We start from the raw sequence: 12,238 nt of genomic DNA, 5'->3' as shown, positions 1-12,238 counted from the left end.
ACTCCAGAATGCTGAGGGATGAAGAAGCTCACTTGAGATCACAGTGACTCAGGGACAGAATCCAAGCCCCCGATTCCCAGCTAGGCATGACTTGGCTTCACAGAGCTGGGAAATGCTCCAGCCAAACGCAGGCTGGAGCAGGAAGGCAAGGAGAAAGTGGGTTGAGGGAATGAGGAGAGGGAAAGCATCTCAATTCTGAATCTCCATCATGAAAAAAGCAGTCAGCCAATAGGACCCAGAGTAAACTAGCTTAGAAGGCTGTTTAGAGCAGGTGCCAAGAAAGCCCCAGCAACAACCCCCCACAAAACGTGCCCAATCCATTCTGTGCTGAAGTCCTGGGGCCTGTCTCAGGGACCTCAGGGGAACAGGCCCAAGGGGCTGCAAGTGCTTCTCTGCAGTGAGTGTCCCACGGGGACCACATACCACCAGCCCCCCTGAGCCAGAAAAGGTGGCCTCCCAGGCAGGCAGGGAGCCTGCAGCTTCCTCCAAGCAGGGACACGCAGCCTTGCCTCTGAGAGCCGTGGACACAAGCAGACACCAGGCACCAGAGCCCGAGCGCTGCAGCCTGAGCCTTCTCGAGTTCCCCTGGTCGCACTCCTCTCCAGGTGCCTGTTATCAGCTCCTGCGTGGAAAATCACTCGAAACCTCAGTGCCAGGAACACAGTCATCCTTTACTTTGCTCACAATCCCGTGGGTCAGCAATGTGAACTGGGTCCATCCGGATGGTTCTCCTGCTGTCCTCTGGGCGGCCCCACCAGGGGTATATGGCTTCACGCACAGGTCTGGTGATCTGTGCTGGCTGTCACCTGGACCACCCGTCTCCAGAAGCTGGTCCCAAGCTTCTCCATCAGGTGGCAGAGCTCTCAGCAACCAGAGAAAGCCAGCCCGGATGCTCATGCCACGCTTGCTAAGGTTCCACAGGGAAAAGCAAGTCCATGAGCAAGCCCAGAGTCAGGGCGAGTGACAGCACGTGGCAGGCACGCCCGGAGGTGTCCCTCACTGGGCCGCTCCTCTAACAGCCTTTCCTACCAGAGGTGTCAGAGAGAGGAGGTCAGCAGGGCCAGCTCTGCGGTCAGGGCCAGACGGGGGCAGAATTATGTCCTGGCCCTGCTGTGAAGGCACAGAGGCCGGATGGAGGCTCGGGCCTCACGGTGCTGGTGGACAGGATTCACTGGGCACCGCCAAGTACTGGGCTCAGTGTCCCGGAGCAGCAGAGGAGCTGGAGGTTACCCTCTGGGGAGGAAGGGGCCGGTGGGACTGACGTCAGTGGCTGGGTGGCATTTCAACACAGGCCCGAAAAGGGACATGGTGGGAAAACTCCAGAGTCCTCTCCGGACAGCTCGGCGCCAGCCAGGGGTGGAAAGGTCGGGGACGTGGGGGAGGAGTGACCGGGCCTTAGCTGATGAGGGGGGCTGATGCCAGGTCGAGCCAGCCCGGGGCACCATCCAGGTTTCCAGGCAGGTGTTCTGCCACCGGCAGGGCAGCTGAACCCCATCTGTTGTGACGGGTGCAGTGAGGAAACCGAGGCCTGTACGAGGGACTGCGCAGGCCCTGGAGACCCGAGTTCCCTTGCAGGAAGAGGGCACGCTCCCAGCCGGTGCTCGGCGGAGGCTGCAGACAGGGAAGGACACCCCAGCAGGGGCCCCGGGGCCTGGATCCGAGACGGGGACCTGGGCCATGCTTGCTGCAGCTGGCGATGGGGAGCTCGGGAGGGGCCCGGCCGTGGGCCACAGCCAAACCAAAGAGGCCCCACCTCGTCCTCCCCACGGCCACTCAGCCACTTGACAGCAGCCACGGCAGGAGGCCCGGAGAGGAGCTGTCTCAAGGCCAGCTGACCGGGGCCTCCAGCCCAACCCACCACCCACCACCCGACTGACCTTCAACGAGTCACTTCGGCGCTCCGGCCTCAGCTGCCTCGGACGAGTGGGGGACCCCCTATTTCACAGAGCAGGATTCCCAAGCCTCAGAGCAGTAACGGCAAGGGACTGTCAGTGTTAGTCGTCTACAAGAGTGGGAATAGGAAGAAAACGGCTTCTTGGATTTTTCTAGTTTTGAACGTACTAATCACAGGTACTGCCTGTATCCGGCATTATAAATGACTACACAAACACTGAGGTGCCCGGTCAGTAAATTCCTTCCGGATAGAGTGTGCCGCCAAGACCACTGGAGTATCATTGGTCTGGGGGTGAGACTGGAGGCGGGGATTCTGCAAGAGAAGTGAGGATTCTGCTTGAAGGCCCACGAGCTGTGAACAGCTTGGCTCTTCCCCTGCCCACAGGAGATGCGGCAACACACACTCTGATCTTTGTCGAGGGGAAGGATGAGCCACTTGTCGAGCATCTCTTCTCCACACAGCACCTGGGCTGGACGGAGGCATTTCCAGGCACTACCTCCGTTCAGCTAAATTGCTACCATCCTTGCTTTACAGATGAGGAAGCAGGCCAAGGGGGGCTAAGGGAGCGACCAAGATCCTAGCAGCTTTCATCACCGAGCGAGGCCTGAGTCCGTGTCCCGGGGCTTAAGTGGGGAGGCCGCACAGTGGAGCGGAGCCTCCGGCACATCCAGCCCTGACTCAGGCATTTTCTCCTTGTCACACTTGCGTAAGACGTTCTTCTCTTAGTCTTGGTTTCCTCTTCTATTAAAACTGGATGACAGTCCCTACTCGTAAGGCTGCTATGAGCATTACATCAAATAAGGTATGTTTGGCCCTTAGGGGCCAAGACAGTCTTCAACAAATTAAGCAATTACTACTAAAACCCACAAATAATTTGCTATACACAATTATCCGGAGTATAAGACTTAATTGTTGAGCTTCCCTGGTGGCGCAGTGGTTGAGAGTCTGCCTGCCAATGCAGGGGACACGGGTTCGAGCCCTGGTCTGGGAGGATCCCACATGCCGCGGAGCAACTGGGCCCATGAGCCACAGCTACTGGGCCTGCGCATCTGGAGCCTGTGCTCTGCAACGAGAGGCCGCAACAGTGAGAGGCCCGCGCACCGCGATGAAGAGCGGCCCCTGCTCGCCGCAACTGGAGAAAAGCCCTCGCACAGAAACGAAGACCCAACACGGCCAAAAATAAATAAATAAATAAACAAACTTTAAAAAAGACTTAATTGTTGGGCTTCCCTGGTGGCACAGGGGTTAAGAATCCACCTGCCAATGCAGGGGACACAGGTTCGAGCCCTGGCCCGGGAAGATCCCACATGCTGCAGAGCAACTAAGCCCATGTGCCGCAACTACTGAGCCTGCGCTCGAGAGCCTGTGAGCCACAACTACTGGGCCCACGTGCCACAACTACTGAAGCCCGCGTGCCTAGAGCCCGTGCTCCGCAACAAGAGAAGCCACTGCAATGAGAAGCCCGCTCGCCACAACTAGAGAAAGCCTGCGCGCAGCAATGACGACCCAACGCAGCCAAAAAAGAAAAAAAAAAAAAAAAAGACTTAATTGTTGCTGAATTTACTTTTCAATCAATTAAGTGCCATGGGCCACCATATGCAAAATAACTTCGTTACACAAAGAGTCTTTGAAGGAGGACTAGGCGGCCCGCCAGCAAAGCTTTTCCTCAGGCCGAGCACCGGCCACAGGTCCAGGGACACCAGTGACGGCCCTGGCCTGCGGCCGGGGGTTCCTAACATACACCCCAGCTGGAGAGTCACCTGGGCGTGTTCAGCCCGCCTCCTGTCCTTGGCCTCCCACCCAAACCCTCTGTCCCTGACTGCGAACAGGGGCGGCCTAGAGAAGGGAGCCTTTGGAGCAGCCCCTGTCTGCAGTGCCTCCCGGGGAACTTGGCTTCTCTAAGTTTCTGAGCAGCAGTGAACATTCACCAGGCCTTGGCCATGGGTGGGAAACCAGGTTGATGCAAGGATCACCATGGAACCACGTGAAATTCCAACACCCTCCGGTGGATGGTGAGGGAAAAACAGAGCCTCAACTTGACTGAAAGGGGCCTGGCCCGTCCCACGTAAACCACAGGGTCTGCTGCGGTACCTGGACTATAGCTGTCGCTCCCTCTTCAACTGTCACCTCCTCGGGGACACCTTCTCCAAGAGCGCCCCAGGCAACATGATCCCTGCCCCCAGATCACTCAGAGCTGAGAAGCACTGCCCAGCACAGGGCGTCTGAGCTGCAAGGTGTCTGCGCAGCGCCTCCAGGCCAGGACCCTGAACGTCTGTCTGCTCACACTTCAGTCACCCAGCTCACATGATGGGGCAGGGGCATGTGAGGAGCGGGGAGAAACGGAGGACCAGAAAACCAGAATCCGCAGAGCGCTCTTCAACCTCATTTCAAACGTACAAGCACCAGATCTTTAATTTGAATTCATTTCCCCCCCAGTACTTAGGCAATAAAAAATAGCAAATAGTTCAAGAAATAAGCCAAGAGCCCAGAAAACCCCAAACCTCAGCGCATCCATCTCTGGATGCCCAGGGACTGGCAGCTGCACATCCCTCCCACACCCCCTCCCCCAGGCGTCCATCATAAGCCATCATGGGGCCTTTCATCCTCAAGCACAAGGGCCAGCAGGCATTTATTTCTCTTCCTCAATGCACCAGACCTCCCCATTTCTTTATTCTATGTGGCTATTATCGCCAGTCGTGGGGACCGAGATGACTATGACAGTCCTGATCTCGTAAAAAGCTTATAAAACACCTCAGATCAAAACGGTTAGTTATCACAGTACTGCGAAGGGCACAGGGCAACAAGTTGCCTCATTCATGGCAGATGAAAGGAGAGATTGGTACTACCCCTCTGGAAGACAGAGAACAGTATGTGTCAAGTGTAAAAGCGAACAGACTTTTGGACCCAAATTCTAATCCTCTATATTTATTCTACAGCTACACTTGCATGTAGGCAAAATGACACAGTCTGCTCAGATTACAAACGGTACTTCAGTGACTATCGATCGAGGATGGTTTAAGTAAACTGTATCTAGTCATAACTAGATACCATAACTAGGATACCATGGAACCAATGCAAAGGAATGAAGCAACTTCGTATCCATGTCCTGATGCAGAAAGACTAAGATACTGGCAGGTGAAGTAAGAAAACGAGGTAAGGATGGTAAGGTAAGAAGGGCATACATAGTACAGTCAGCCCCCGTACCTGTAGACTTGGAACGCAAGGATACAGAGGGCTGACTGTTCCATTTCATATAAGTGACTTGAGCATCCTTGGATTCTGGTATCTGCAGGGGTCCTAGAACCAACCCCCCACAGATACCGAGGGGCGGCTGTATATTATTTGTATGAAAATGAGTCTCTGCACACGTGCAAGTGAGCATGCACGCCTGTGCGTGTACTGACCCTCTCTCGAAGGACGCGCCAGAGCAGCAACTACCTGTGGAGGGAGCCGGGGGGCTGGGGGACACGGATGGGGAATGTAGGTCTCTCACTGCTTGCCTTTTATGCCAAGTACACTGGTTACCTATTTAAAAGGATAGAAAACTTAAATCGTTTCTTTATAGTATAGTATGAAGAGGGAAGTGCATAGAGGTGTAGGTGGCAGAAGCCTTGAGGCCCATTCCCTCTGCTGAAGGTGGAGGCGTGAGGTCAGGACTTCAGAGAAGCAGCTGTGGCTGAGCCGCAGGGGGTAGGGCCACGTGGAAGGGGGAAGGCGTAGCGGCCGAGAAAAGCCCGGAGAACGGCCCTGCAGTAGGAATGTCATATGGCTTAAGACAGAATGAAGGGTTGTGTGTTTTTGTAGAAGGCAAATGGAGCGTTTTAAGCAGGAAAGGGCCCGAATTATGGTGGGGAGGTGAGGGGTGGGTGAGAGAAGGAAGATGGAACGTCGGGGACAAGATGCATTCGGAGCTTGCGTATCAGTCCAGGAGACTGGGAGGGGCCTGAGCGGTCGCTGGGCGTCGTAATGGAGAAGGAGACTCGAGGGGGCTCTCAGAGGCAGGGGACACCCGTGTTTCTAGTTTGATGAGCTAAGGTATAGCAGTGCCACACAGCAGGGAAGAGAACTCAGAAACAGGAGTGGGGGAGGGAACTTAGTCTCAGACCTGTCATCTAGAGGTACTGACGGACACAGGAGTGAGCTCCGAGGGGCGGGGGCTCACAGTGTGACAGTTATCAGGCCACAGGTGAAGCAGAGGCCCCAGTGGGGGATGAGATGGTCCGGGGAGGGAGAGCTGAAAGAGGGGGAAGGCCAGGGGTTGCTTTAAGGCCTGCAACTGCAGGAAAGCAGACTTGGCAGGCTGCCCTGGGAGACTGGCTCCATCCAGCCCGGGGCCAAAGAGTAACTCAGGATCTCCCGTGAGCTCGTCTAGACTCTAATGATGCCCGAAGCACGAAGCAGCTGCAAGAGAGGAACAAGCACGGTCTTCAATCTGCCAAGAAGGAAAGGAATTCGATCACCTGGAATGTTTCATGCATCTCTCACTTCCAAGAGTCAGCACCTAGCATGGCCCTGGGAACACGGAAGCATGGAGAACAGGAAGTGCAGCATTTTCAGTACGTGCACTCGCCGGGTGGAGGCAGAGCGAGGCGCCAGGGAAGATCCGGAGTCCCCACCCGGGGCTGCCGCCCCTCTCCTGCCGCGTAGGTTGGGATGTGCGCCTGTGCTCAGGCTCGGGATGACGAGAGATGTGGCACAGTAGGCGACCTGGATGCACCTGTACGTGGGAGTCCTTTCCCTCCTACTCGCCAGAAGGGGGCCTGGACACCCCGCTCCTCATGCACCCTCGATTCAGGACCCATGAGTTGACTCCCGCCGGTCCTACCCTGCGCTCCTACACGCGGGGCGGTCCACGCTGCTCTCTGGGAGCCTTCCCCACAGCTCCTCCATAACCCCTCATTTTACCCTGAGCTCACTATTCTTCTAAGTCAAGAAAGACCAAGCCCAGACAGCCCCCAACCCCGGGGCGCATCCTAGCGGACGTCCAGTAGCAGACGATGGCCACCTCCCGAGCCCCGCCCCTTCTCCTGGGCCCCTTCGGCTTCCCTTCTTCCTCCATCTCCTGGAGCAAAGCCCAGGGTTCTGGCCTTGGCACTTGCTCCCCCTTGTTCCGTACCAGGAGTCACCCCCACAAGGCACATTCTGAGGTCTCTGAGCCTTTGACCTCTTCTCCCAGGGGCCACCCTCAGGTCCCACCCTCCCTTCCACGCAGACCCTCTGGCAGCACTGGACACACTCTCCTGGGACACTGAGCGCCATGACCAAGTCTGCCAGGCGAGGGACTCCGAGAAGCGCCCCGTAAAGCCCGCCTATGCTACGTGAAGTCACACACACGGAGAGGCCGGATCTACGTATTTTAAATGCTGTATTGGGCAAGGCTGGACCTGGAAGTCAGGTTTTTACATGGTAGTTATCTAACCAAATCCTACATTTCAGCTAAAAAAGGCCCTAGAGATGTCCAACGGATGCCGAAGGCGTTCTTCACGTTACTCAGAGAGGTGCTGAGATTTGGGCCGTGTCCACTGGGCTGACCAGAGGCAACAAGGGCGGTGGTCTCGCCTCTTCTCTGCCAGTTCCGAGGCTGTGCTGAGGCCAGCATCCACGTGCCCAAGCCTGGTCGGCCAGAAAAGAGAAAAATCACTAACGGGGAAAAAAATTCCTCTCATCCAACCTATAAATTTAAGCCCTCAACTATCACAAATGTTACAAACTTATGTACCTTGATTTGATCCCAACCATAAGCTTATCATATATTATAAAATACAAATGTAGTTCAGGTAGAGATAAAGGCTAAAAACAAAAGCACCCCTGGTTGTGTGCTCCCACAGGGCACAGCTCTGGGGAGTTTACACTTTCAGAAATCCCAAGGCCCAGTGCAAAAAGGCAGGGAAAAACCCACTTTGTATCAGGGTGGGGTATTGCTTTGATGGAGGGTGGAGGGTCAGAAAATTCTTTTGTTTCCTATTTTATTACATCAATGGCTTGAAAATTTTTATTTAACTTCAGCAAATATTGGAAATAGAAAAATGAATTCTGCAGAATTTCACAAATAAAATTTTCAATCTCTACTAACAAATGTTATCGTTTGATGGCTAAGCAATTATAATGCTATGAACATTCACCACAATGAATGTGCTGAAATAGAAAACAGGCAAAAAGAGACATTAAAATATTACTTACAACAGCATTATTACAACATATTTTCTTTAAAATTCCAACATGGATTTTTATCACTTCAAAAGATATACAGCATTTCCATTATATTTGCAAACTTAACCTTATACATCTTTTAAAATCTTGAAAAATTCTTAAGCAGTCTAAAAAGCACTTAGCAGAGTTGGTAAGTCTACGTAATGGACTACTATCCCCTCCAGCATCCACGTGAGCTGAGGAGAGGGCTGTAAACACTCAGTACCACACAGCATGCATAGGCTATACTGGCCTTCCTTCTGCTGCACTGCGACGTTACTGCGCTTGCGCTTTACTGTAAGTAGGGAAAGCTGCAGAGATCCAGGGAGTGGCCGAAAGAGTATTTGTTTTTGAGCATTGCACAAGATCACTAGATTCAAATTAGCTAACCACCTTGAGTCAACTTGAGGCCAAGTTTCAGTTGGTTTTAAAAGCTTGAATCCTGGGTCACTTGATTTAGATCAGGCTAGACAAGAGACATGAGGCTCTCGTGTGGGCTGGCTCCATCCGTCCTTTGCTCATATAAGAAGGGATCCAGTTAGTGTAATGCACTATTTGGCTTATTTTTGGTCTGTAATTATACCAATAGTACATCTGATATTTAGAAGGACAAAAATAGGGCATAGTTGAAACTTAAAGTGACAACGAGCACACTTAGAGTGGTGTGTGATGGTTGAGAGAACTTTATACGCACAGAAAACTACTGCTTAATTAGTCCACCACAGTAAGCTTTTAAAACTCAACTATTTTTTCTTTTTCATCTTTTGATTAGAGGTTTATGACTATCAAAAGCCACCTTGAGGACCTGGTGTCTGGTAGGCACGAATGTACCAAGACGACACGGGGGAAGCGGGGCGCGGAGGGGGTCACACTAACCTCAGGCTCCTGCTGACACCAGCACCGACCTGCACCACTGCTCACCTGATCAGCACAACTGAGGCAGGGCTGCTTCCTGGTTAAAAGACCTATATTACAGAATCCATCACTGCTTATGACCAGTCAACACAATATTCAAGTAACAAGGTGTTTAAATGAATACGTGAAAAAAAATTTTACCTAACGCTTTACACATCTACATAAAATTAAATAAAACAAACTTTTAATGCATATGCAATACAACTTATATCTTTTAGGATTTCTAAACTAACAGTTAAACTACCATTTGCTTCAATGGTACTATATTTTGCACAATAACTTATACTTAGGAGAAATTTTCCACAAAAATATATATATAATTATGACATTCACATTGATAATTTTTAAGAAGACAAAGCTTAAGTGAACATTGCATCCAAAGCAGTTGTCACTGTGTGCCCCTTACACATCCAAACACAGCCTGCTGACGCACCGGAGTCTTGATATGTTAAAAAGGGTCTTCCCATAAAATAAGACCAAATCACTTGGCTTCTAAAGCTAAGTGATTTCTTGCATTTACAACATCATTGCAAAGACAGTGTAATGAAACGGTTTAAAACACAGTGCTCTCTTACGCATGAGGCTACAATGAAGGCAGTCGGGCAAAGAAAACTGTTTTCCTTCTGGCAAATGAAAACGACATGCCCCTCCCCCTCGGAGAGAAAGCCGAAATTCAGCTGCTGTGATAGCAAGTACTCCAGCACGTGACTCTTCGGGACTGGGGCCCACTTGGTGCCAGGAACCAGGTAAGGGGATGTCTGAGCACAGACAGAGGCCTGGCACTGCCGGGATGCCTGCCGCGCCACACGGGACCCAGCACCAAACCTTCAAGCACTGCCAAAGGGGATCGATTCTTAAGGAAAATAGCCTGGGGGTGAAGAGAGGAACAGCAGCTCTACTGGCAGGGAAACCACTGCAGCAAATTGCCTACTGTTTCCGTTAAGAGGAAGGAGGTCTCGAGAAGAAGCAAGGAGAAGCGAAATCTTCTTTCAGGCCTAGTGTCCCCTTTAAGCGACGTGCAAAACTTATGCCGCCTCTTACCCACGTTTTTCCTGCCATTTTCCAATTACGCAGCAGGCTCACGATAAAAACAAAATGAGCCCTACGCTGTGACTAGTGTTACCGTGCCGGCCCGTGTAGGTGGGAGCCGCGAGCTGTGATGCCCCTAGCCCCTCTCACGCTCTTCTTCACCAGCTCCTGATCAACAGACACCTCTCACAGGGACAAGTGTCGAAAACCGGCAAAGTCCCATTTCACTCCCCTTTCGAATGACCTTTCTCCAGATTTCAAAAAAAGAAGTACAATTCCAAACAATCTAGGTTTCTTGCTGACCCTCTTCCTAAAGAGAAAACCAGCTGACTTAAAAAAAAAAAAAAAAAGCCAAGGTGCTTGGGAGGCAAAACACATCAAATTTTAATTGCATATTTCCAATTCTTAAGAATTCTGTTTATGCCTTAAAGCATCTGCAATTTTTTTTCTTTTTGGTATTGAAAGCACGAAAAATATTTAGATGATGCAAAAACCAACAACAAGAAAAGCTCCTTCAACACATTTAGTGCAGGCTGAACCAACCGTGGGATGGGGAATGGGTCACATTAGAGCACACCTCGCAGTCTACCCTCAACCCCTCAAGAGCCCACGGTCTGGCAAGAGAATAAAAGTGATTATGGAAGTTTTAAACATTTATTAAACATTTGTAATTGTTCCCAGTCCAACCAAAGGCATTACATACCACTTCGCAGACTGTTTCTTTCCATCTTGGTCTCACTAGAGCCAATAACTGATCACGTCTCTGTTCTGTACTATCGATATAATATTGAGAGAGGATGGTGCTCATGTGCTCACATCAGTACACGACGGACACAGAGGCTATGTGGAGTGACATGTGAAAGGCCAGGCACACCAACAGGACAGGGAACAAACAGCATGTAGCTTTTATAAAACCATCACCAGCTATTCCAACGCCCTTTATTATTGCCCTAACCTGACATTTAAAATCTGCGCACTGGCAAGAACCTGCAGCAGGTTCTCCCCGTCTCCTAATCTCAGTGACGTCATCTTTGGCAAGCAATAAACTTTAAAGAAGAACTAAGACACCGAAACAGAAAAAGGGTTGAAAACATGGTTGCCAAAAGGAGAAGGCACCAATTCCAAATGTACAAGCACCAGGTACAGTGGTATAGACCAAATCTCTTGGAGTTGGGCGGTGGTACGGGTGGGGGGTCAGGAACAGACAGGGTGACGCCCATCCTGGGGTGACGATCTGCAAGTTGACGGCACGAAGTGTTGAGTCCACGTTCCCTCTGAGCTACAGTGTCCAAGGACAGTTGCTATGAATGAGCTTTCTACCTCGCGGGAAGGGAGAAGGGAGAAGGGAGAGACTGAAGTCAACTAAATTTATAAACCATAATTATACTGACATTTAGGGAAATATGAGTTGCGTCAGGCTGTTTGGCACGATAAGGGTTATAACGCAGTCTGCCAATATATTGTGATTTCCAAAGAAGCATGATATCACTTAGGTGGATGCCTCAGAAAAGAACAAAGGAAACTTCCTAGAAGGCCAATGGGGTCACAGTTACTCTGAAAATTACATTATGCACAAAGTAGAGCTTGCAGGCCATGCAGGAACAGAGTCACGCCTTCCGAGTCGACTACCTGTTCTGAAGCCGCCGACGGGGAAGAGCTGCTGTTGGTGGGCCGGGGCTCCGACTGAGGCGGTGGTCCCCAGGGTCACAGGAGGTGGGCAGGCCACGGGACCCCCCTCACTTAGGCAGAGCGAGAGACGCAAAGAGCTCTCCGGGAAGTGGCGCCAACACGGAGGAGCGAGCAGAGAATTAAGGCAGATGTAGCACAGGACTGGAAGTGTATGCCTTTTTGGTAATAGCTGCTTGTCCACAGAGATGTGATGCAGATGGCTAGGTGATGTCTTGTGATACCTGAATCCTGGATAACACAGTCGTCCATACCAAGTGCTCAAAGCCACCAGAGTTTCTCATGAGGCAGATGCGTATCTGACGTCAAGAACAGAAGCAGCCTGAGCAGAGGAGAAAAAGCAGAATCAAAGACAGGTAAACAATATAGGGGGCTTCCCTGGTGGCGCAGTGGTTAAGAATCCGCCTGCCAATGCAGGGGACATGGGTTCGATCCCTGGTCTGGGAGGATCCCACGTGCCGCAGAGCAACTAAGCCCGTGAGCCACAACTACCAAGCCCGTGCACGCACCTAGAGCCCGTTCTCT

At 51.6% G+C, this 12,238-nt stretch overlaps 1 protein-coding gene across 3 annotated transcripts in view; it reads right to left on the bottom strand.

The window, feature by feature from the left end:
- Nucleotides 1–1,905: 1,905 nt before the first annotated feature.
- The window catches only part of RCOR1 (REST corepressor 1), a 126,022-nt gene continuing 115,689 nt past the window's right edge, over nucleotides 1,906–12,238 (bottom strand). For 2 of the 3 annotated variants that reach the window (XM_029237298.1, XM_029237300.1), the window contains one exon: nucleotides 9,335–12,035. In XM_029237298.1, the coding sequence (XP_029093131.1) occupies nucleotides 11,994–12,035 (42 nt within the window). In that variant the 3' untranslated portion in view covers nucleotides 9,335–11,993. Of the gene's footprint in view, nucleotides 2,003–9,334; nucleotides 12,036–12,238 lie in introns of those variants that run through there. The other variant, XM_029237299.1, reaches the window with a different exon arrangement.

The sequence above is a fragment of the Monodon monoceros genome, unplaced genomic scaffold (genome assembly GCF_005190385.1).
Source record: "Monodon monoceros isolate NGI ecotype Baffin Bay Population unplaced genomic scaffold, NGI_Narwhal_1 Super_Scaffold_21, whole genome shotgun sequence".
NCBI lineage: Eukaryota > Metazoa > Chordata > Mammalia > Artiodactyla > Monodontidae > Monodon > Monodon monoceros.
The sequence above is the reverse complement of the archived record's forward strand: the minus strand, read 5'-3'. Positions and strand labels throughout refer to the sequence as shown.